The sequence below is a fragment of the Arachis hypogaea genome, chromosome 9 (assembly GCF_003086295.3).
Source record: "Arachis hypogaea cultivar Tifrunner chromosome 9, arahy.Tifrunner.gnm2.J5K5, whole genome shotgun sequence".
In the NCBI taxonomy this organism is placed as follows: Eukaryota; Viridiplantae; Streptophyta; class Magnoliopsida; order Fabales; family Fabaceae; genus Arachis; species Arachis hypogaea.
Genome location: NC_092044.1, coordinates 80,563,682 through 80,587,367, shown reverse-complemented (window position 1 = coordinate 80,587,367; position 23,686 = coordinate 80,563,682). Strand labels below are relative to the sequence as shown.

General features: G+C 32.7%; 3 protein-coding genes and 1 non-coding gene across 5 annotated transcripts; 2 read left to right on the top strand and 2 right to left on the bottom strand.

The window, feature by feature from the left end:
- The first annotated feature begins 222 nt into the window (after window positions 1–222).
- On the top strand, window positions 223–330 carry LOC112713484 (small nucleolar RNA R71). Its single transcript, XR_003158456.1, has one exon. It is a non-coding gene; the product is annotated as a small nucleolar RNA R71 (small nucleolar RNA).
- Window positions 331–7,144: 6,814 nt separating this feature from the next.
- On the bottom strand, window positions 7,145–9,309 carry LOC114924449 (G2/mitotic-specific cyclin-1). The gene is made up of 5 exons (XM_029289028.1): window positions 9,118–9,309; window positions 7,896–8,006; window positions 7,686–7,784; window positions 7,433–7,560; window positions 7,145–7,292 (listed from the first exon to the last, which is right to left on the bottom strand). The coding sequence occupies exons 1-5, from the start codon at window positions 9,307–9,309 to the stop codon at window positions 7,145–7,147; spliced, it is 678 nt and encodes a 225-aa protein (XP_029144861.1).
- A 1,366-nt stretch (window positions 9,310–10,675) lies between these two features.
- On the top strand, window positions 10,676–15,350 carry LOC112711094 (eukaryotic translation initiation factor 6-2). Of its 2 annotated transcripts, none has more exons than XM_025763641.3 (8): window positions 10,676–11,142; window positions 12,665–12,716; window positions 12,893–12,989; window positions 13,114–13,199; window positions 13,405–13,449; window positions 14,445–14,575; window positions 14,713–14,823; window positions 14,911–15,350. In XM_025763641.3, the coding sequence occupies exons 2-8, from the start codon at window positions 12,707–12,709 to the stop codon at window positions 15,166–15,168; spliced, it is 738 nt and encodes a 245-aa protein (XP_025619426.1). In that variant the 5' UTR covers window positions 10,676–11,142; window positions 12,665–12,706; the 3' UTR covers window positions 15,169–15,350. The 2 variants fall into 2 exon arrangements, with proteins under 2 accessions (XP_025619426.1, XP_025619427.1); XM_025763642.3 differs by having other exon boundaries at window positions 10,829–12,148.
- Window positions 15,351–16,723: 1,373 nt separating this feature from the next.
- LOC112711093 (T-complex protein 1 subunit gamma) lies at window positions 16,724–22,461 on the bottom strand. Its single transcript, XM_025763640.3, has 14 exons — window positions 22,276–22,461; window positions 22,048–22,099; window positions 21,598–21,659; window positions 20,790–20,862; window positions 20,480–20,547; window positions 20,251–20,320; window positions 19,838–19,906; window positions 19,690–19,761; window positions 19,348–19,421; window positions 18,099–18,761; window positions 17,902–18,027; window positions 17,691–17,795; window positions 17,542–17,616; window positions 16,724–17,269 (listed from the first exon to the last, which is right to left on the bottom strand). Exons 2-14 carry the CDS (start codon window positions 22,070–22,072, stop codon window positions 17,078–17,080), a joined length of 1,674 nt encoding a protein of 557 aa, XP_025619425.1. The 5' UTR covers window positions 22,073–22,099; window positions 22,276–22,461; the 3' UTR covers window positions 16,724–17,077.
- Window positions 22,462–23,686: the final 1,225 nt, after the last annotated feature.

Genomic DNA, 23,686 nt, shown 5'->3' with positions numbered 1-23,686 from the left:
TGGAGTATCAATCTCAAGAACTCTTTTCTTCTGAGTCATCCCATTATTCACAAGATTTCTTTCAGGAGTGTACATGAACTGGTTATTTGCAACCATCTCAATGAGTTCCTGGACTTCTGCAGGGGTTTTCTGATGAAGAGATCCACCAGCAGAATGGTCCAATGACTTCTTGGACAATTCAGACTGACCATCATAGAATATGCATATGATGCTCCATTCTGGAAGCATGTCAGAAGGACACCTTTTGGTTAATTGCTTGTATCTTTCCCAATCTTCATAGAGGGATTCACCTTCCTTTTGTTTGAAGGTTTGGACTTCCACTCTAAGCTTGCTCATCTTTTGAGGTGGAAAGAATTTGGTCAAGAAAGCATTGACCAACTTGTCCCAAGAGTTCAGACTTTCTCTAGGTTATAAGTTCAACTATGTTCTAGCTTTGTCTCTTACAGCAAAGGGGAAAAAAATAAGTTTGTAGACCTCGAGATCAACCCCATTGGTCTTAACAGTATCACATATCTGCAAGAATTCAGCTAAGAACTGATGAGGATCTTCTGATGGAAGTCCATGAAACTTGCACTTCTATTGCATTAGAGAAACTAATTGAGGCTTAAGCTCAAAGTTGTTTGCTCCAATGGCAGAAATTGAGATGCTTCTTCCATAGAAGTTGGAAGTTGGTGCAGTATAGTCACCAAGCATCTTCCTTGCATCTCTGGCATTGTTATTGGGTTCGGCTGCCATGTCTGTTTCTTTTTCAAAATTTTCTGTAAGGTCCTCTCCAGAGTGTTGTGCTTTAGCTTCTCTTAGCTTCTTCTTCAGAGTCTTTTCAGGTTCAGGATCGACTTCAACAAGAATGTTTTTATCCCTGTTTTTGCTCATATGAAAAAGAAGAGAACAAAAAAGAAAAAGAATCCTCTATGTCACAGTATAGAGATTCCTTTATGTGAGTAGAAGAAGAGAAAAAGAGAAGAATAAGGTAGAGAAAAAATAAAGAGAATTCGAACACAGAGAGGGAGAGATGGTTCAAATTTTAAGAAGAAAAGAGGTGTTAGTAATTAAATAAATAAATAAAAAGAGATGAGAGAGAAGAGAAATTCGAAAATTAATAAAAAGAAAAGAAAAATATTTTTGTTTTTATTTTAATTATTGGTTAGTATTCGAAAATTAAGAAAAGGAATAAAATAACATTAGAGTTTAAAACAATTAGTTAATTAAAAAGATTTTTGAAAAGAGGAAGCTGATTTTCGAAAATGAGAAGTGAAAAAGTAGTTAGATGGTTTTGAAAAAGATAAGAAATAGTAAGTTTTGAAAAGATAAGAAGTTAGAAAGATTTTGAATTTAAAATTTGAAAAAGATATGATTTGAAAAAGATTTGATTGAAAAGGAAATTAAAAAGATTTGATTTTTAAAATTAAAATTGATGAATTGACCAACAAGAAACTAAAAGATATGATTCTAGAATTTAAAGATTGAACCTTTCTTAACAAGAAAGTAACAAATTTGAAATTTTTTTGAATCAAATCCTTAATTGTTAGCAAGGTTTTCGAAAATATGAAATAAAAATAAGAAAAAGATTTTGAAAATCAATTTTAAAATTTTTTTCGAAAATATTAAGAAAAAAATGAAAAAAATTTGATATTTGAAAAAGGTTTGAAAAGATATAACTTTTAAATTGAAATTTTTACTTGACTAACAAGAAACAACTAAATTTTAAAATTTTTTGACTAAGTCAACCCAAAATTTCGAAATTTATGAGTGAAATAAGGAAAAGATATATATTTTTTATTTTTGAATTTTAAAGAAGAAAGAGAAAAACAACAAAATGACTCAAGACATGAAAATTTAAGATAAAAACCAATAATGCATGCAAGAACACTTTGAATGTCAAGATGAACACCAAGAACACTTTGAAGATCAAGATGAACATCAAGAACATATTTTTGAAAAAATTTTAAGAAAAGAGACACATGCAAGACACCAAACTTAGAAATTTTTATTGCTTAGACACTCAAAAATAAAAAATGCTTATGAAAAATAAGAAAAGACACAAAACAAGAAAATCACAAGATCAAACAAAGACAAACAAAGACAATCATCAAGAATAACTTGAAGATCAAGAAGAACATATACATAAGTTTTTGAAAAATGCTAGAAAAATAAAAACATGCAATTGACACCAAACTTAAAATTTGACTCTAGACTCAAACAAGAAATACAAAAAAAAATTGATTTTATGATTTTATTAAAAAAAAATTTTCAAAAAAATTTTTGGAAAAACGAAAAAGAAGAAAAAATTTTTGAAAGATTTTTGAAAACTTTTTGAGAATAAAATAAAGGTTGAAACAAGAAGAAAATTACCTAATCTAAGCAACAAGATGAACCGTCAGTTGTCCAAACTCGAAGAATCCCTGGCAACGGCACCAAAAACTTGGTATGCGAAATCGTAAATCACACTTTTCACAACTCCACATAGCTTACCGGTAAGTGCACTGGGTCGTCCAAGTAATACCTTACGTGAGTAAGGGTCGATCCCACGGAGATTGACGGCTTGAAACAAGCTATGGTAATCTTGTAAATCTCAGTTAGGCAGATTCAAATGGTTATGAGATTTTAATAGTTAAAAGATAAATAAAGCGGAAGATAAAATAAAGTTACTTATGTAGTCCCTTGGTGGGAATTTTAGATAAGCGTTTAGAGATGCTTTGTTGCCTCTGAACCTCTGCTTTCCTACTGTCCTCATCCAATCATGCGTACTCCCTTCCATGGCAACTTGTATGTTGGTGGATCACCGTTGTCAATGGCTACCATCCGTCCTCTCAGTGAAAATATGTCCTCTACGGTTTCCCGCATGGCTAATCAGCTGTTGGTTCTCGATCGTGTCGGAATAGAATACATTTATTCTTTTGCACACTGTCACTGCGCCCAATAGTCACGAGTTTGAAGCTCGTCATAGTCATCCCATCACAGATCCTACTCAGAATACCACAGACAAGTTTTAAACTTTCCGGATCTCAAGAATGCTGCCAGTTGATTCTAGCTTATACCACGAAGGTCTAACGTCACGGATTCGAATGCTCTGTTGTCAGGAGAGGTGATTCAGATCCGTGGGTCAGAGACCAAAGAGAGTATATTCCAGCTGTCGTCCAATGACTACGTTGAACATTATGTAGACCGCTTTGTGGTTGTTAGGCACGCGGATCTTGGCTAAGCGAGTAACGAAGATTGGGTGATTGTCACGGGTCACCCTTCATTCTGACTTAATTAAGTACAAGAGTATATCTTGGAGGAGAAGTAGGCGTGAATTGAAGGAAAAACAATAGTACTTGCATTGATACTCGAGGAACAGCAGAGCTCCTCACCTTAATATATGAGGTGTAGAAACTCCACCGTTAGAAAGTACATAAGAACAAGGTCTAGGCATGGCCGAATGGCCAGCCTCCAAAAAGGGTTCGAAGAACCCCCAAAAGGTCAAAGACCTAATCAAAGGATCGAAAAGTGGTCCAAAGATATGAATACAATAGTAAAAAGTACTATTTATACTAAACTAGTAAACTAGGTTTACAAAAAATGAGTAGATGGTGCAGAAATCCACTTTCGGGACCCACTTGGTGTGTGTTTGGGCTGAGCTTTGAAGCTTTCACGTGCATAGGCCATCCTTGGAGTTAAATGCCAGCTTGGATGCTAGTTTGGGCGTTTAACTTCAGCTTTGGTGCCCGTTCTGGTGTTTTACACCAGAAAAAGGTCTCTGGTGGGCATTTGGACGCCAGTTTGGGCCATCAAATCTCGGGCAAAGTATGAACTATTATACATTTCTGGAAATCCCAAGATATCTACTTTCCAACGCAATTGAAAGCGCGCCAATTGGGTTTCTGTAGCTCCAGAAAATCCACTTCGAGTGAAGGGAGGTCAGAATCCAACAGCATCTGTAGTCCTTTCTCAGCCTCTGAACCAGATTTTTGCTCAGGTCCCTCAATTTCAGCCAGAAAATACCTGAAATCACAGAAAAACACAAAAACTCATAGTAAAGTCTAGAAATGTGAATTTTGCATAAAAACTAATAAAAATATACTAAAACGTAACTAAAACATACTTGAAACTACCTAAAAATAATGCCAAAAAGCGTATAAATTATCCGATCATCAATCATTACAATCAATTATCACATTCATCCTCATCATACATCACTTCATATTTTATTCCTCTCTTTTTAATTCATTAACTCATCTTTTTAATTCTCATTTCTAACTCCTCTATCCTTAATTACACTGGCTCTAGACTGTTATCGGGATTTATAAAAGTTTAGAAGGCTCGAGGAATTGTTGAGAACTTAAAAGTTCACTTTTCAGAAAAACAGGGGTGGTCGCGTACGCATGCACATATTTGCATACGCATGAGTGTAAATTTTCAAAGCTTGCGTATGCAGACCACCTTCATGTACGCGAAAGGTTTGGGCAGTGGGGCTCACTTGCGTACGCATGACTTGTGTCACGTACGCATGAGCATATTTGTAACAAAGTTGCATACACAGCCCATGTTCGCGTACACATGGGTGTTGGCAATGACCAACTCCTGCGTACACACGATGTGTTCTGCGTACGCATGTCATATCAGACTTTGAAAAAGCTTATATGCTCCAGAAAACCAATTTTTAGCCCAAATTTCAAACCTTCATATCTTTTTCCACAAAATTCATTTTTCAACTATTCTTGAACCGTTGGAAAGGTCGATAAATAAATTTTTATAAAAATCTAGTCTTGTAAAATTTTTAACTCCGAAGACCGAGTTACGGCTCGTCAAAGTTGGCCAAAAATCAATTTACCAATTTTTTCAAAAGTTTACAAGCCAAAAGCAGTTTTATCATCAACAAAAGGACCCCAAACCACTCCAATTCACACATTCACAATCCATCAAACTCAAACCTACTTCATTTACACATTTCTACTCAATTTCATCAATTTCACACCTCAAAATCCTAAATTTCCGCTATTCTATTAATCATTCAAAATATCCACACATTCAATATCCAAATTCCATTCAAACTCATACATCATCACACAATACATTCACCAACTTACCATTCTCACATTTTTTGCCTTCGGCCTAAATTCACGGCCTCTGGTCCCATATCCTCAATCCAATACATAACTCATAAATATATAATCACCATCCAAATCATCAATTTTCACAATACATAAAATACATAAATACACAATTCTCATCCAAATCATCAAATGTAACAACACATCAACTACACATATGAATTTTAACCAAATACACAATTTAAACTTAATCCTAGGGGTATCTAACCTAGGATTTCATACATCATTATACGAAATTTAAATGAAACTTAAACATTACCTTTTTAGAAGCCAAAATCAAGCCTTTCACTTGTGAATTCCACTCCAAGACTCACCCAAAAGCTGCACACGCTAATTTCAAGTCCCCAAGGTATACCAAAATCATCCAACACTCTAATATACACAATTTCATACATACATCAACCTAGGATTCATAAAACTCCATAAATCACAAGGATTTGGTGATCTCTTATCTTAACCCACAAAACTTTTTGATGAAATTCACCAATAACTCATATTAGAGCATCCTTAAATAACCAAAATCACAATATTTCTCAATACCCAAAGCTCATACTCGAATTTAACACATACGGCAAAAATGAAATAAGAGAATTTTAAATTCTTACTAATATTTTTAGATAAAATTATAGAGGATGAGATGGGTTTCGTGTGGCTACAAACGGTGCGACAATCGAAGCTTCGGAGAGAAAGTTATGGTGGTTTGAGTATTTAGGAGTTAGTGTTTCACTCACTTGTTCCCCCTCCCTTCAATTTCAGCATGAATGTGATAATGAATGGGTGTTGATGCTGAAATGGTCATTAGTAAGAGTATATATATGTTGGGTTTGGGTCCAACTTTTGGTAAAAACCTTTAAAATTAGCGTTTTAATTTATGTTTTAAATATTTTTATCTTCTCAATTATGAATTTTAACTATTTAACCTTCTTTATTCATAATTAATTTTCTCAGTCATAATACCGGGCAGATCCAAGCTAGTACCGCCGGTCAAATTTTTACTGCATTTTTTACACAAAAAATCATGTTTTTCGACTTGAAAAAATCTTCTGAATCCAAATATCATCATTAAGTCTTCAAATTATGATTGTTAAATTTTTCAACCCTTATTACTCATATTTAATTAAGGTTTAATTACTCTATAGGTCTCTATAGTTTCACTGAATTTTCAATTAGGTCCCTATACTTTTTTTCTTTTCAATTGGATCCCTATATATTTTTTTTTTTCAATTTAGTCCTGGTTAACGTTAAACGTCAAAAAAATATTAGTAAATTGTGAAATTATTTGTATACCCTTAGGGACCCAATTGAAAAGAAAAAAAATACAGAGACCTAATTAGAAATTCGATAAAGCTATAAATATTCAATGAAAGATATTTCTATAATTCATATTCAATAATTCTATAACATAAAAGATATTCCTATAATCATTTTTATTTTGTCACTACCATTCTTTTGCTTGTGTACCCTTAATCAATCTAGGTACAAATATGATTTTCTTAAAACATTTTTCTCTAGTAATATATTATGGTTCAAATGATACATGAGCTGATGAGCATTCTTAAAATAATTGGCCCAAATTCTTATGGTTCAATTGCTCGGTTTAGTTACTGCATCTTGAATTCGACACAAGTTTTCGATCAATGCTCATGGATTATCTTCAAGATGATTGTTTGAATTGTCAACTAAAGAGTAATCATGGATTAAACCATACACACATTTTGTTAAAAAAAACACTACATTATACATGTTGGGCAAAGAGCAATAATGAAATACTTCCCATAATGAATAAAATTATTTCTATACCAATCATTTCTATTATTTTGTTGAATGGAACAAGAAGAAATACAGATTTAGACAAAGTTATGTTCCCACCATAGGAACATAATGCAAAAGTAAAGGGACTAAATGAAAGTAAATTTAGAAGTAAGAAAAAGCATCATCAGAGGGGGATAATCCTAGAAATAAAATCTATGATTCCCGAAATATGCAACCCACGTAAAAGTCAAGTTTGTAGTTGTGGCTGTTTTGTTAATAGCTAGCTATACATATGTCTGCTACAACAATGAGTTATCAAGAAGAAAACTTGTTGCTTCACATTTTGCAGTGTAGTTGTGCTTTGAAGAACAGTACTTCTGATGCACCCCTATAAGTTTTCCTGACCCAGCCTTCTGGTGGAAACCAACCATTAAACTCGAGCACTCTCTGCGCGTCAGAAGGAAATTACATTAGTACATGATGCACTAAGTTCAATTCAGTACTTGAATTGAATGAATGAATATGTGCTTACAATAGTTGCTCTTCTGTGCAATTGGTATGCCATTCACATGTCTTGCTCTACTTACTGTCTGAAGCCGAAGATGGTGCATTGAGCTGTATAGACTACAGCTGCAGTTAGCAAAGATGGCGAGAACTTAAGCATCTCATACTCCACTAGAGATAGCTCTACCAAGAAGAAAGCTAGTAGCTCAAGCTGTCCATGGTGAGAGTAAGTAAGTATCAATTAACAAGTTAGTAATTTTAACCATATCAATGATCATCATCATAATAAGAGAAATGAGAGTTTTTCACTATGAATTTTATCAAGCATGTTGCTACCTTTCTGTTTGCTTGTGCTACCTTTAGGAACCTTCTAATGAAAACATATGCTGTTGGAACAGACATGTTAAAGTGCAATGTGTTCAGCATCAACTTCTCCTAAAAGGGTTTATCAGACAAAAATAAACAAATAAATATCAGTTTACTTTCTCTATAAATGCATGCATATATGTTAAGATAGTAGTACTAAACAAGGAAAACATATATTACCATATCCAGAACTTCATTCCTTGTATATGCCTTGCCTGATATAAGGATCAAGAACTCCAATTCTCTTGGCTCAAATACTCTTTGAAAGCTACGAGTGCGATACAATACATCCTTAATTTTGAAGAATCCATGAATCATAGCCATCAACAAAATTTAGAATATAATTTGAGAAACAAACAGAAGTTGCAAACAATTAAGCAAAACTAAAATTGAACTACAAATTCACACAACTTAAGAATTCACAGCTTGAGAGACAGGAACTAAAAACAACTAAAACATTCAGCTTCTCCTTATTCCTAATCTCAGTCAATCAATTCTTCCTCAAAAATCAAGAGATTAAAATGGGACACCAAGATGAAAAAGAAAAGTTAGAATATCATCATATCTAGAATATCATTAACTATGTTGATCAATTAACTGGCTACACAAAAGATAAGAAATATAACAAACACCACAAGTAAAGAGCAATCACAGCTAATTCTTAAATACTTGATATTAATCCTTTGAAGATCTCACCTGTTCTTTGACCCATCAGCCAAATAAGCTCCATAGCTCCCCACTGAACCTGAGATTAGAATAGGGCGTTTCTTGAAGATTTTACCATCAGCATCAACACCCGAAGAGCAGAGTAGCAACGTGAGGTGCGGTCAAGCGAGGCATGGTGCGACGACGTGATGTGCGGCGCGGCGATCCACGGCGAGGGAACGCTAGGGTTCTTCATTTTTGGGACAAAATGCTAAGGGTTAGTTTTGGTATTTCAAAAAGATGGGGTGGATTTAATTAGTAATTCTAATCTAATTAGGAGAATATTCTATTTTTGAACAGAATATTTCGTTATCTCAAACGATTTTGTCAAAGCAAGAACTAAATTGAAAAAAAAAATTAACATATAGGGATCCAATTAAAAGGAAAAAGTATAAGGACCTAATTGAAAATTTGATGAAACTATAAGAACCAATAGAGTAATTAAACCTTTAATTAATTACTTATTTAACTATAGTTTTGACCGCATTTTACAACGACTACCCCGGTTTTTTTAGGCCTAAACAAAATTAAAAAATTATCCAATCTCGTAACCCGAATGACGCAAAAATAATCCCTACTCATATCCATTACACAATTCACATGATCACATCAGCCTCCACCCCTTACATCCATGAGGTCACTGCCTTTGACTCTTTCCGTCACACACACTGACCCATAACGCCCAGCATCGTCGCACCTCTCCCCTCCGCGGTTCCATTGCAATCTCACACACATCCTCGCAGGCTCGCATCCCGCCGTTGCGCCTCTCCGTCGCTACTGCTCCTGGGTTGTGGCTATCTATGTATGTATCTTCCTGGTACTGTGAAAGGTATAGCTGAGGTTTGTGTGTTTTATGCAAAATGTGGCCACCATGATCGAATCCATGCATGTCTATCAATTTGCAAGCTTTAGTTTTCATCTCTATTCTCCTTCAAAATCAAACTGTGATTCTCACTTTTGGAATCTCAACTCTCTTAGTATTCCTTCTCCTTCAGTGTCCTTCTTACTCATCACATCTCTTTGATTTATTCATAATTTTTAATATTCACTTTCTAACCCGTAATTTATAGATGTGAGTTTTTATTGTACACGTTTCTTTTATTTTGTTTCTTAATTTAATATGATTTAAACTAAATTTACTTTTGTAATAATAATTTTTTTTATTTCCTAGGTGAAAGGGGCTAGTAGCTAGTCTAAAGGGGAAATGAATTGATGAATTATTTTTTTGTTTGTTAACTTTTATAACATTGTGTAGAGTAAAAAAATTTGTTGGTTCTATCTTTTTTTATTAGATGCATAAACTCTTCTGTGACGCAAAGGATGACAAAAAATATTTATGTGTGACATAATTTGTATAATCTAACCTTCATCAGTCTTACATGAATGATAATAATTTACATGAATGATAATAATTTGATTGAAATCTCTGCAATATCATTTTGATGATGGTAGATAAACAGTCTCAATTCAATGTTATCATTCATATAGAACAGGTGAATACTAGGTCATACAAGTTAACGTCACATGTAAGCATTTTGCGCTTTTTTTTCAGAGATTTTGATAGAAAGGCTTATGTGTACAACAAAAAAGAAGAATAGGAGAGCGAATTATCATTTTTCAATCGATAAGGTGTAAGTTGTCTAAATTAAAAAAAGATAAGAAGCAAAGAATGGCGGCAAAACGAGTCGAACTCGACGAGCCAACCTACCAAAAAGGCAGATTGGATTAGGATATAAAATCTGCCAAATAAAAAATCTGTCAAACTTGCACTGCCACTCACAGGTTTTGGCAGAGCAGAGCAGGCCCATTGGATGAAAGATTATTTTATTTTAGTTTTTTTTATAAAATAATATAGTGATTAGTACTACAAAAATTATTAATTATATAATTTTTAAACATATTTTTTTAATTATTAATTTTATTTATTTTATCTTATATTTTCTATATATATATATATATATTCAAATTATGTAACTTATTTCTTAAAATAAAAATATTTTTATTGAAAGACATTATTTTAAATAATTTTATTAAAGTTAAAAATTAAAAAAATAACAAAAAATCATATTATAGTTTAATTATTTTTTATTATTATTTTTTAATTAATTTTATTATTTTTTTGAAAAAAATTAAGCAGACTAACCTGTTACTTTCCATAAAATAATAATAGACTAGTATTTTGACTTTTGAACCCAACGGCCTTGATAGAGCGAGACGGGTTACTAGCTTTGCCACCACTACTATGAGCTACCACTGCTTGATGATGGATTTTGGGGCCTACACCAACTATACTAATACGTGCATGACAAGGAAAAATAAAAAAAATCATGACTAATCAGAAAGCCGCTACCGTAAAAGTTGTGTTTAAATCATAGTTATAAAAAATATCAACACTAATCATAAACACCCCCGCCCCCTCTTTTCTCTCTCTCTCACAAACGGAACCCTAGCAGCAGGAGTAGCCAGCCCCCCAGTCGCACTGTTGCCGATCCTCTTCTTCTGGATCCCTTCTCCTCGCGTCGCCAGAAGGTCTTCTCTGAGCTGCTCGTGAACCCGCCTCTGTCCTCATTGTCGTCGGCCGTCCTGAACTCGTGTATCCGTCCTCGTCGTCGAGCCCTCTCCCTCTCTCTCTCGTCAAGCCTCTGTCTTCGAGTCTCCTTCTCTCTGTCCGAGCTCACTTTCCTTCCTCCATCGCCGTTACTTTCCTTCCTTTCTTGCCGCCGTAAGCAAAGTTGTTGATTTTGTTAGTTTTACTGATTCTGAGTTGCTGATTTTTCTGTATTTATTCATTTTTGCTTATTTTTTAAAAAATTTCGATGGATGATGGTTGATAGTTTTTTTTGTTAAATTTTCTAAAATAATTTTGTTATTATGTTGTTGCTAATTTTTTGGAATTGTGTTTGTGGCTGATTTTCTGGAATAATGTTGTTGCTCTTTTGTTAAATTTTGTGATGATTATCATTTGTTGCTGTTTCTGAAATAATGTTGGAACACTTACTGGTGATTATGATTTATAATGATAAGTGTCTTCGTTTAGATAAAAATTTATTTGTTAATGTTTTTTTGGTGATAAAATATTATGTGCTGTCATTTACGTATGTTTTTATTTTTTTTTAATTATAAATTTATATATTAAATTTTTAATAATTTTACTTTATATTTAATTAAATTATGGTTGAATTTTAGTTGAATCATTAAATCATTGGTTTTCGGAATCTTGGTTTAGAGTTTGATTAGGTGAGCTCTTAAAAAAAAGGATTTTTTTAGTTATTTTCTTTTTAAATTTTATAAAAATAAAAATAAAATTTTATGTTTGGATATTTTATTTAAAAAAATTTATTTATTAATTAAATTTGAGTATAATAATATAAAGTATTTTTTATTTATTTATTTATATAAATTTTTTTTATAAAAGATAGATCTTTTAAAAAAAAGATATAAATTACAATTTTTTAAAAAAGATATTTTTTATTTTTTTTAGTATTTTATTTTTATTATTAAAAATTTATCAAATACACTTAAAAATAATAAAAAAAATTATTAAAAAATAAGATTTTTTTATTGAAAAAAATCTTCTTTTATGAAAGATAAAGATGTCTAAACAAAGTCCTTAAATAGCTATGGGGTTCGCAATTAAAAAATCAAAAATCAAAAATCAAATACCAAATACCAAGTACCCAATAGCGGTGCCCTACCCTCCACCTCTTCTGCCACCTTCCACTGTTTAGGTAAACCATAACCACCCATGCGCTCTTCTTTGCTTATTTTCGAGCTTCAAGTGTGAAGTTATAATATTTTTTTGTTTTGTTATAGCTAGATAATCAGAGCCTGGTTGTTGTTGTTCTTCTTCTTCTTCCCTATGTTTGTGAATGGATTATTTTTCATTTGAACTTTATGTATATGAGATATGAATATCTGGTGGTTGGTGCTTAGTAGTAGGTTTAATTTGTGAATGGGTGTTCCAGCTGCTATTCAATACAAGCTTGTTGATCTTGTTGGATTGGTTTGGTCTCTAGTTCAAGTAGCTGATATGAAATAAAATCATCAGTAGTTGTTGTTGTTCTAGTGTTAGAGTTGAAGCTCTTGGATACTAGGACTTGTGATCATCAACGTTAACAAAAGAAAAAGGGAAAGGAAGAAAGAAAGGGCTTCCACTATATGTTTTTGGATTACATTTAGGTGCATATTGCTATTATTTATTGCTTTATTTTTCATTTAAACCTAACTAGATATTATTGCTACAGATTCTTAGCTGCAGTTGGGCAAAGATTTTTCTCATCTCTGTCATGGCAACTAGTAAGTGATGAGTCATTACATTTTCACTTGTGTTTATTCGTTCATTTTGTATATAGTTTGATCATATCAGTTACCGCTTTGATCATCAACACATTATTTTAGGGTCAACTTTAATGGGAAATTATGTGTTTATCTTAGATATGACATTGTACTTGATGGATATTGATTTCCTGCAGGACTTCAGTTTGAGAATAATTGTGAAGTTGGAGTCTTCTCAAAACTTACCAATGCCTACTGTTTGGTTGCCATTGGGGGTTCCGAAAATTTCTACAGGTTCCATTCTTTTTGGATTAGTGAAAATATACATATTTCCCGGTGGATTCAAGTTATTTTTGACCTTGTTGAGATTGTAAAAGTGGATCTCTTGATGAATAAATTGATGTGTCTTTTCATGCAGTGCCTTTGAGGCTGAGTTAGCAGATGTTATCCCTGTTGTCAAAACCTCCATTGGTGGAACTCGTATCATTGGTCGTCTTTGTGTTGGTAAAGTTTTTCTCTTGGCTTGTCAAATCTCAATTAATATCAATCTTTAAATTATGAAGTCTTGAACTATCGAAATACTGATAAGAATGACTACAATTTTTCCCCTTCTAGAAAAACAAGCAAGAGATGGTTACCTTAGTTTCTTCTATTAATTGATTATTGCATTTTAGACCTCTCATTAACTGGACTTTCTTTTGGTGTGCAGGAAACAAGAATGGTCTTCTCTTGCCCCATACCACAACAGACCAAGGTTTTTCTTAATTTTTTGATTTTCTGATTAATATGGTTCATGTTAATTTTATTCTTAGTGTATTTGATTTCAATGCCATGGTTGCATGTTAATTTGTATCCTTAGTGTTGTTAGATGCGATTTGGTTGTTGTGTTGTATCTTGTCAAAACATCTTGGTGCTTGGTGCTACACCCTCTTTCAAGAGGAGAAATTAAAATTCACCATACCTATTTTTATCACTAAAGTAATCTGTGTTCTTTTTCGATAGTGTCGTCAAACTAAGGTGGCATTTATTTTTCGGAACCGTAGATGGTTGGAGATTATCTTTTAACGGAAAACAAAGCTGTATACAAGTTTCTACTAACTAGTGATTTTGGTTATCTTGCATGTTACATATCTCCATGTTTTGTAGTGTGGGAGTTGATTATAAGTTAATTCTCTAGTGTGCAATTTTGGAATGTTCTGATGTCTCGTAGATCCATGATTTCCAAAATTGATTTTTGGAAACGATCAAACAATATTGTAGTGAATTAAGTTCATAACCCTCACGTAAAACTATTAATTTTCCACCACTTTAACAGTCTCGTGAGGGATTATGCTCCTGAACCACTACAACATTATCCACAGGAACTTTTTAGAATGTTGTTTAGCATTTGAGCAGTGATGTGTTGAGTTCTGTTTTGTTAGCACAGGTAAGATAGTTATCAATTACCCATATCATAAGAACTATTTCTAAGATTTCTCAATAGTTGTAAGTGAACAACTAAAGCAATACCAAACAAGCTGCCAAATTACAGGCTACCTATCTTGTTGATTCCAAGCATCTGGAATTGTTATAAACATTGTTTCCAAAATTATTCTTGATGTTTGCCGTGGTTGTATCAGTTTACTTGTCTTGGATTGTTTCTTAGTAGCATTTTTCTCATATATGGCATATCCATAGTTCAAGTATGCTCGTCATGATATTGTACTGACTCATCGTACTTGATCGTTTTTGCCACGGCTGTTGCTGAAGAACTTCAACATTTGAGGAATAGTTTACCCGATCAAGTTGTTGTTCAACGCGTAGATGAAAGATTATCGGCTCTGGGAAATTGTATAGCATGTAATGACCATGTTGCCCTCGCACACACCGATCTCGACAAGGTAGATTGTCTTGTTATAGATTGTAGCTTTTTCTCTCTCCTATCTATGCTAATCCTTGATACATATTTAAGATTGTATAGACACTTCTTCACATGATTTTACCATGCTTTAGTATTTACATTGAAATTGGTGTTCAGGAAACTGAGGAGTTAATTGCAGATGTTCTTGGAGTAGAAGTTTTCAGGCAAACTATCGCGGGCAACATTCTTGTTGGCAGTTACTGCGCCTTATCAAACAGGGGTGGTTTGGTAAGCACAAGATGTTCTCTTCAAAATTGTAACTTAGATATGTGTACAACATTGCTATATATGAATATGACCGTACCCTTGGTTCAGGTTCACCCACATACTTCAATTGAAGACTTGGATGAGCTTTCGACCCTTCTTCAGGTGCCCTTGGTGGCTGGGACTGTCAACCGTGGCAGTGAAGTAATAGCAGCCGGCATGACAGTAAATGACTGGACAGCATTTTGCGGGTCAGATACGACGGCAACGGAACTGTCCGTGATTGAGAGTGTTTTCAAGCTGAGAGAAGCACAGCCCAATGCAATTGCGAATGAGATGAGGAAATCTCTCATTGATAGTTATGTATGAGTGATAAAACTGTAGCCACTTTGCATACCGTAGTGTTCTGCTTATTTTGTGCCAAGGTATTAAAGTTTTGGTGATAGCTTTTGTGATATTTTTCTATTTTTCCTTTTGTGGAACAACTTGGTCATAGTGTGTCGTCTAAATTATAAACACTTAATTCAATCAAGAATTTTGGCTTTAATTAATTGTATGTGTCATGCTCTATTTTGTTATTTTATTGAGTTTGCGATGATCCATTAATCTATAGCTACCGGTGCATGACTGCATGCACTTGCGTTACATGGGCTTGATATATATATATATAAATAAAGGTTATCACCACGCGAGTATATTTTGTATTTTATGTAGTAGTATCTTTTTATTTTTCAAATTAACATAAAAATAAGAATTAGGGTTAGAAAATGGTCCATTACCAGTTTACCACTAAACTTGTAACGTTTTTAAGATTTGGGAGAGGCATTGAAGTCATTTATCATAACCAAACTCATTTACTAGCTATCATATTGATTCATATAAATTTTTATAAATTTACGAAGATTATTTACACAAATTTGATAGTCACTCACACATAATTTGGTTCAATAGAATTTCTTTTGTAATAATCTACTCTATTGCTATTAATGTAAAGAAAAAGTTGGACAACTCTTAGTTCTTGAAACTAGGAATGCTTCAAGGTATAGAGAGGGCGTTCCTAAAAAATTTGAGGTTAATACACCGTTAGTGAAAGATGTAGATGTATTAAGTACCCATTGTTGTGAAGGGAAAATAGAGTATCGCTTTCTTGTTCTTAAAGTTTGAATTGCTTTGAAATCATTAAGGGTCGTTTGGGAAGCTTTAAAAGTAAACTTTTTTTAGCTTTGGACTTATGAAAAATAATAGTATTAATGTTTGGTGCAATTTTCAAAATCAAATTGCAGTTTTCTAAGAAGCTATTTAAGAGTTTATAGAGAAGTTAAAAAAATAACTTCTCTCATAATACTACTACTTTTTATCACATTTTTATAAAAATAAGCACTTTTAAAACTAAAAATTTAAATACAAAATAACTTATTTATAAGTTATTTTTAATATAGTCATTTATTAGTTAAATTATTTTTTCAAAAATAGTTTAATTACTAGACCTAAATCACTTAGAGCCAGTATCTTTAAAGATTAAGAGTATACCATCTCGGTGAGGAGCCTGTAAATTTATTAAGGTTTAACAACATTGCATTAATTATTCTTTCAATCCTGCTACTTGTAAATTTACAGGGTTTACATATAACTAGTATTTTTCTAATCAAAGAGTAAGTTACCGTAATTTTTTTTCCTAGCCTTTGTCATTATAATTGTGTAAGAGGGATAAGAATTGTATGTTTTATATATATACAATATTTATAAGTTATTTGTATAAGAATATTTAGACACGTTGCATCATTCTATAAGTTTCCTCGAGATCCATAATGCGGAGGTGTGAATAATTATATGGTGATGTGAAAGTGTAAATGATTATGTGGTGCAGAGTTATGACAAAAAAAAAAAGGAAATAGGAAGTAATTAACTAGTAAAGTTTTCCAACTTAGCAAATGACCCCAAGTCAACCGATTAAAATGAAACTAAAAAAAACTGAATACGACTCTCAATAAACACTGTATTTGCATACAAAAAGAAATGCCTTTTCTAAGCAGTGAAAGCGAAAATTTTCCAGTGGCATTTGCAAAAAATCTCAACAATGAACAATCATTGTAGAACCAAATATTGTATGGATGACGAGAAACGGTCTGAATTTACCCTAGCAAAACATTAAAGGTACAAAGCAAGCTCCAAATCAAGAACACAAAACTTAACAAGAGACTAGAGTGAAAAGCTCAGCAAGACCTAACAAAGGTTCAACTCTATATGTCAAAAAAGCACCGTCAGCTTAGTCATGTTCTCAGTCAGGTAGAATTTGCTCGCCATCGGCATCTGCCTCGGTCTCAACCTTAGGCTTCGAAGGACCCTGGCCTGCTCCAGGGGCCTGCCTCTTCTTGATTCCACTCACTACATCGTCAATCCGGAGAAGCATGCAAGCAGCTTCGATTGCAGTCTTAAATGTTTGTGCCTTCACGTTGTATGCATCCCAGATCTAAGATCATATTAAGAAAAAACAATTCAGAGCTCATTCACATGCTGTATCTGTAAATCACTTGAAATGATGTATATATGTACATAATGCAAATCTAGTATAGATGCTCGTGAAAAGCAAAGGGAAAAATTGATTAGGTATTGTCTTCTCTATTCGGGAGTGAAATAACTTAAGCCTGTCGGACATAATTCTAATATGATAAGACTAACATTGGTTGGGAAATGGTTATTGGTTGTTTTCGGAATATGTCGAATTAAAGAAAATTAATGCACCTTAGCTTCTTTCATGTCAGTGATGGCACCAGTATTTCCATCTATGCCAACCCACGCATTCTCTCCATTCGCATGCTATATTCCAAAACACAAAATTAGACATGATCAACAAAAAAATCATCTAGAAATGAAATTTCGAAAGTTCTTACTTTTCCTTGTAGTGCAGTCATAGTCCTGATGACGTTAATTCCACAATTTTGTGCCAAAGTACGAGGTATAGCCTCAAAAGCAATGGCAGCTGCTTCATAGGGCCACTGAGTCAACAAGAATTCGTAAGTTAAAACCAGATTAAACTACAGCTACGGGACGATAAAAAAAGCCTACCATAGAACTTAAGGGCAGGGGCAAGATTACACTCACCTTCTCTATTCCTTGAACTGATGAACTCTTCTGCTTCAAAGTCGCTGATACAGTCAACTCGGTAGCACCACCACCAGGAACAAGATTTGGGTTTTTTATTATATTCCTTGCAACAGACATAGCATCCTGTCATGAAAACATCATTTAGGAAGCAGTTACCAAATCTACAGGTTCTCAGTGCCAATCAACAAGCATACCTGTAAGTTTCTTTCAACTTCATTCAAGAGATCCTTACTAGCTCCCCTCAATAGTACAGTACAAGCTTTAGGGTCTTTGCATTCAACAATAAATGCAAAAAACTCATCTCCGATTTTCTTTACTTCAAATAACCCCGCGCCAGTACCAACATCAGATTCCTGTAATTCATCTGGTCTGTTCACAATAACAGCACCACATGCTTTTGCAATTCTATTATTATCAGTTTTCCTCAGCCTTCTGATAGCACTCACTCCATGCTTGCTAAGATAATGGCATGCCAAATCACTAAGGCCCTTCTCTGTAATCACTAAATCAGGTTTAAACTTCAATATTTGCATGCAAAGCTCCTGAATGTATTCTTCTTCCATCTTCAACAAGAGACTCCAGTCTTCTTCTCGGAGAAGTTCAGCATTTGTTTGGTTTTCACCCTTTTTATACTCAAGGGGACTGTCAAGAAGGATGATGCGTGGGTTAACAATTTTTCTCCTCATTTTGCCAGGGGCAACCACATCTTTGTTTATCATAACTCCTTTAAGAACTTTGGAATCCTCCAGCTGCCCACCAGGGACCTTCTCAACCTTAATATAATTTTTTATATCTACATCTCTCAAGCCTTTGCCAAGATCAACACCCACTGTGGTAGTAGCATCAATAGCTAAATCCTGGAAATTAACCAAACAGATATAGAATTATTATCCAGACGTTTAAAGTCATGAAAAAATTATTTGAGTTCACAGTATCATAAGGTTTTAATAACATTAACTCGAAGCAAATTAAAAAGGTGAAGTCAAGAGCCAAAAGACGGGAATAATTTCCAAGACTTCTTGTTTGCTACATTTGCATGCACCTGAATATTAATAATGTATACTTATAGCTATGCAAACATGAGTCATCCCAATTACTCCATATTCCAACCTAATTATACAAAGATAACTCAACCTACATCTTGTGTATATGCTGACAAAAATAATTCAGCCTCTAGACAATATGCTCAAATTACAACATGAACAAAAAAGTTGTATTGATCAAAATAACAAATGAATTTTTATAGGTTCATTCATGGCTGAAGAAACTTATGCTTCACAATTTCCCTTCAACTAACACTGAAAGTATTATGCCCGTTTATTGATGGCTTTAAAAACTATCCATAAGCAAGAAAGATCCAGCCAACAAATAAAAAGATATATAAGGTGGATGGGGGAAGACAACAAACTTAAGAATCTAGCAGAAAGAATAATGTATACTCACAGCAATTAAATCCCCAAACTGACTAGTGAATTTGGTACCTATGCAGCTTTTAACTAGCCCCAGCATTGTGGATCCTGCAGTTTTATCCACATGAAGAATGTGTAAACATGAGACTACATGTAGGGGATTACAGAAATAATATAGATCAATTGTATCAGAGTATCAGACAAAATAACTTCAAAATGGTAATGGCATCTGTTGAGCATACATCATACTCAGATAGTAACAAGTCACAAACTCACCAAATCAACAAAAGTAAACAATGTAATTTGTGCAAAGTGTAATTGGTAAGAAACTCGAGCAAACAAAATAAATAGATAAATATCTGGCAGCAATACTTACTATCTTTAGTATCAATAGGCATTGCAATTTTGTCAAGAACAGCAATGGCATCCTCCAGAGCTTTGTTGTAAGCTGCAGATCACAAAGTGATGGAGTCATCAAATACAATAGCAACTGTTGGAAAAGATCCAGAAGCAACTATAATTACCTCGGCAAATGACTGTGGGGTGATAATTCTTCTCAATGAAAGCTTCAGCAACATGAAGCATCTCACCAGCTGTAAATATATTAAACATATAAAGTATGTGGAGAAAATGAGGAAGTATTGCTCAATAAATCAAATGAGATTTTAAGATGAACAACAAAATATGGAATTCACCAATCATGACTTGTTACTCAACCATACAGAAATAAAGTAAACAAAGCTGTGCAACAACTGTCTTTCACTCCTTCGAGTCTCAATTCATAACAATATCAACAGTTAAAAGAGTAATGGTAGAATGGATCCGCATGAAGTAAAGCACCAGGTGAGAATTTCTTACAAAAACAGGATCTTTTCCCACTAGGTGAAAAATCATTATTTGAGAAAAGGAATAAGAAAACAAAATACATAAGATATACCAAGAATGATGACAGATGTTGTTCCATCTCCCACTTCTTCATCTTGGGTACGACTCAATTCAATCATAGACTGCAGCATTGCAAATAAGAGTGCAGTATTAGAAATTTCAAACCAAGCTGTAACTGAAACCTAAATATCTTTGCATATACAGAAAACCGTGTTTTCATAAAATTCTTCTCAGAATGCAAGCAAATATCAATGAAGTAAAGTTAGAGAGGTAATTCATACCTTTGCAGCTGGGTGAGCAACATCTAATTCACGCAAAATAGCATTTCCATCATTTGTCACCACAATTCCTATTAGTTGAGGAAAAAGAATGGGTATCAGACAAATATGTAGAAACAAAATCCAAGATTGCAAATGAACAGTTATACTAAAAACAAATAGAAGAAATTAATAATATCAGGGAAGAGTATTACTTCAAAGAATGCTCAATATCGTTATGTTAAAAAATAATTTAAAGATGAAAGTTATCATGACATGGAAGAATCGTAAATAGCATCAAGTTAAAAAGTATTATGAAGGAGAAAATACTGACCACCCCCAGCATCAAGCAGCATTTTTAACATCGATCTAGGTCCCAAGGTTGTACGAATTATATCAGCAACGGCCTGGCAGGGACCAACCATATTAGAAAATTAAAAAGATAACTAGAGAACAGATCACATGAAATCCAGATAATCCGCAATTAAAGTTCTAACACAAATACAATAGCACATACTATCTTTTGCATGATTTACTTTACTAAATCCTCAACATATGTAAGCATATCAGTCCCATAAAAAGAGAAAACATTGCCACCAGTCACCATAATTGTTTCGGAAATTTGGGATTGTACATTGAAAACAGAACGAGTTCAAACAGAACAAACAAAAATGGTCCAGAACTTACAAATTCTTGGAAGCAGAAACCTGGACGTATAAACTAAAAACAGAAGATGATTTTAAATTATATTCTCATGAGTTTCTAACTTATATTCTTCAAATAGTGTATAGATGGTTTTACACCAATCCAAGAAATTAATTTAAAAGGAAGACCGAATACGACCACTTTTGTAGAATCACACTGTACCTCAGTTAGTGAATGAAATGTCGCAATGCACCTTAACCCAAATTATATATATATATATATATATATATATATATATATGTGTGTGTGACTACTTCCCCTTAAGGACAAGGGGTATAAATAAAAAAACTGCAACCCCCCCCCCCTCTTTGCCTATCTCTATGATTTAAACTTTTATTTTTCATCCAAGGGGGAATCTTTGAGGCATAAAATGTCAAGAAGACAATCACACAAAAATCTAAACCAGAAAGTTACACTCAATAGTCAATATCTCATACCTTTGATGCATTGATATTAGCATGCTGCACCTTGCTACCAGACTCACGCTTCAAATTGTCCTCTGCTCAATTTCAACACATATTTGATGATCGATCAGTACCCAATGAAAGGCTCATAATGCATAACCGAGAAAACCCTCGATTTAGTGAATAAATATCATGAAAGTTAAAACTTGAGAATACCACACAAGAAAATGAGAACAACAAAAAAAGAAAAAATACTTAAACAGAAATTATACACTTGCTGAGTTAATATTGAAAATTAACGAAACTTGGTTTTTACTTTTAACTTCAAAAAAAATCACTTCAGAGGAAATTTCAATACAAAATTAAACTCAATGGCACTGCTTCCAAGTAATAGTTTAAATCAGATCAAGTAATAATCCACCGCGAAAGTCAAATTAAATAATAATAATAATAATAATAATAATAATAATAATAATAACTCACTAAGAACTAGAACCGGGGCCTGCATGATTTGAAAGTAGGAGGAACTGCGTTGCTGTACAGAAAAACAAGTTAGGTTCAATCAGAGCAATGAAACGACGGCGTTTAATCGAAGTTTAGAAAAGAAGGTAGCAGATAGATATGTATGCTACGAGAAAGGGGGAAATGTGCGGGTGTGAATCGGAAGAGGGTTCAGCGGATCAGAAAGAAGAAAGGGCATAGTTCAGGTACCTGGTTTTGGTAGAAGAAGAGGCAGCTAGAGCACACAAAGAAGAAGAAGAAAACTTTTTCCTTTTTTTTTTTTTTCAGTTGCAGGATGCAGGTCGAAGTGAAGTGACAGCGCAAGTGAGAGAGACACTCAGGGTTCTTCCTTCCGCCAAAACCCTTCTTTCTTCACTTCCACTTTACCCTTTCTCTTTCTAGTATTATTTTTCTTTTCTATTTAAACAAAAAAAAAATACTGCTAGATTTAATTTTTAGTTTTCGATTAAAAAAACGTAATTTAATTCTGTACAATCGTATTGTTGTAAATTCACATTAATTTAAATATGAGATTAGTTAACACGAATTCTAAACAAGTTTATTATTTGTAAAAAGTTTTAAATGTTTTTATTTATAAGAATATATATTTAAATAAATTTTTAAAAAATTTTATTTCGAATATTTTCGTTCTTAAAAAAATTTTAGTAGGTTGAGGTCCTTAAATTTAATAAAAATAAAATATATAGATTTTTACGTCATATTTTTAAGAATCTATTTACACAAATAAAAATAACAGATTTAATTAGGATAAAAATTTATATATTTTATTTTTGTAAAACTTAAAAAATCTCAATATAATAAAATAATTTTGGGAATAAAAATATCTGATACGAAATTTTTCAAGATTTATTTAAATATATATTTATTTAATAAATATAAACACCTGCATTGAAAATATAATTTTGTTACATTTTTAATAAAAAAAATTTAATTTTTAAATTTAATATGTGTCCAAAATAAATAAATATTTTAAATATAACAATGGTTTCGGAAATGAGAAAGAATCGGCCAATTAATCCGGTTAATCGAGAATCTGACAGGTTGGTCGGTTAAAATTAAAAAAAAAATCAGCTAATCGATCAAATTGAAATAATTTTTTAGTGATTAATTGATTTAAAATAGTAAATTAAAAAAAACAAATTTTTTATATATAAATATATTATTTTATTATATTTAATTTAACTCTAATAGAATTTCAGATGAATTTATAAACTTCTAATTCTGCTAGTTTGATTTTTAGAACTTTAAATATAACATAGTTTATTATATAAATTACATTTATCGAATATGAATTGTTTGAAAAGCTAAAAATTAGATATTTAAAATTTATTTAAGAGTTGAATTTTTTTCCATGCTTTGAAATAAATAAAATTGATAATTTTAATTAAAATGAGATTTTTAATTTTTACATTTTTCTATTTATAAACCAAACCACTTTTAAGTTTGGTGTAGTAAAATTTTTATTTTTCGAAAATAGCTTATCAAAATTATCTTTTGAAACACATTTTTTTTAAAAACGTTAGCATTTATATTTGATAAAATCCACCAAAAACAAAAATATTTTTTTAATAAACAGAAGCAACAATAATTATACTTAGTA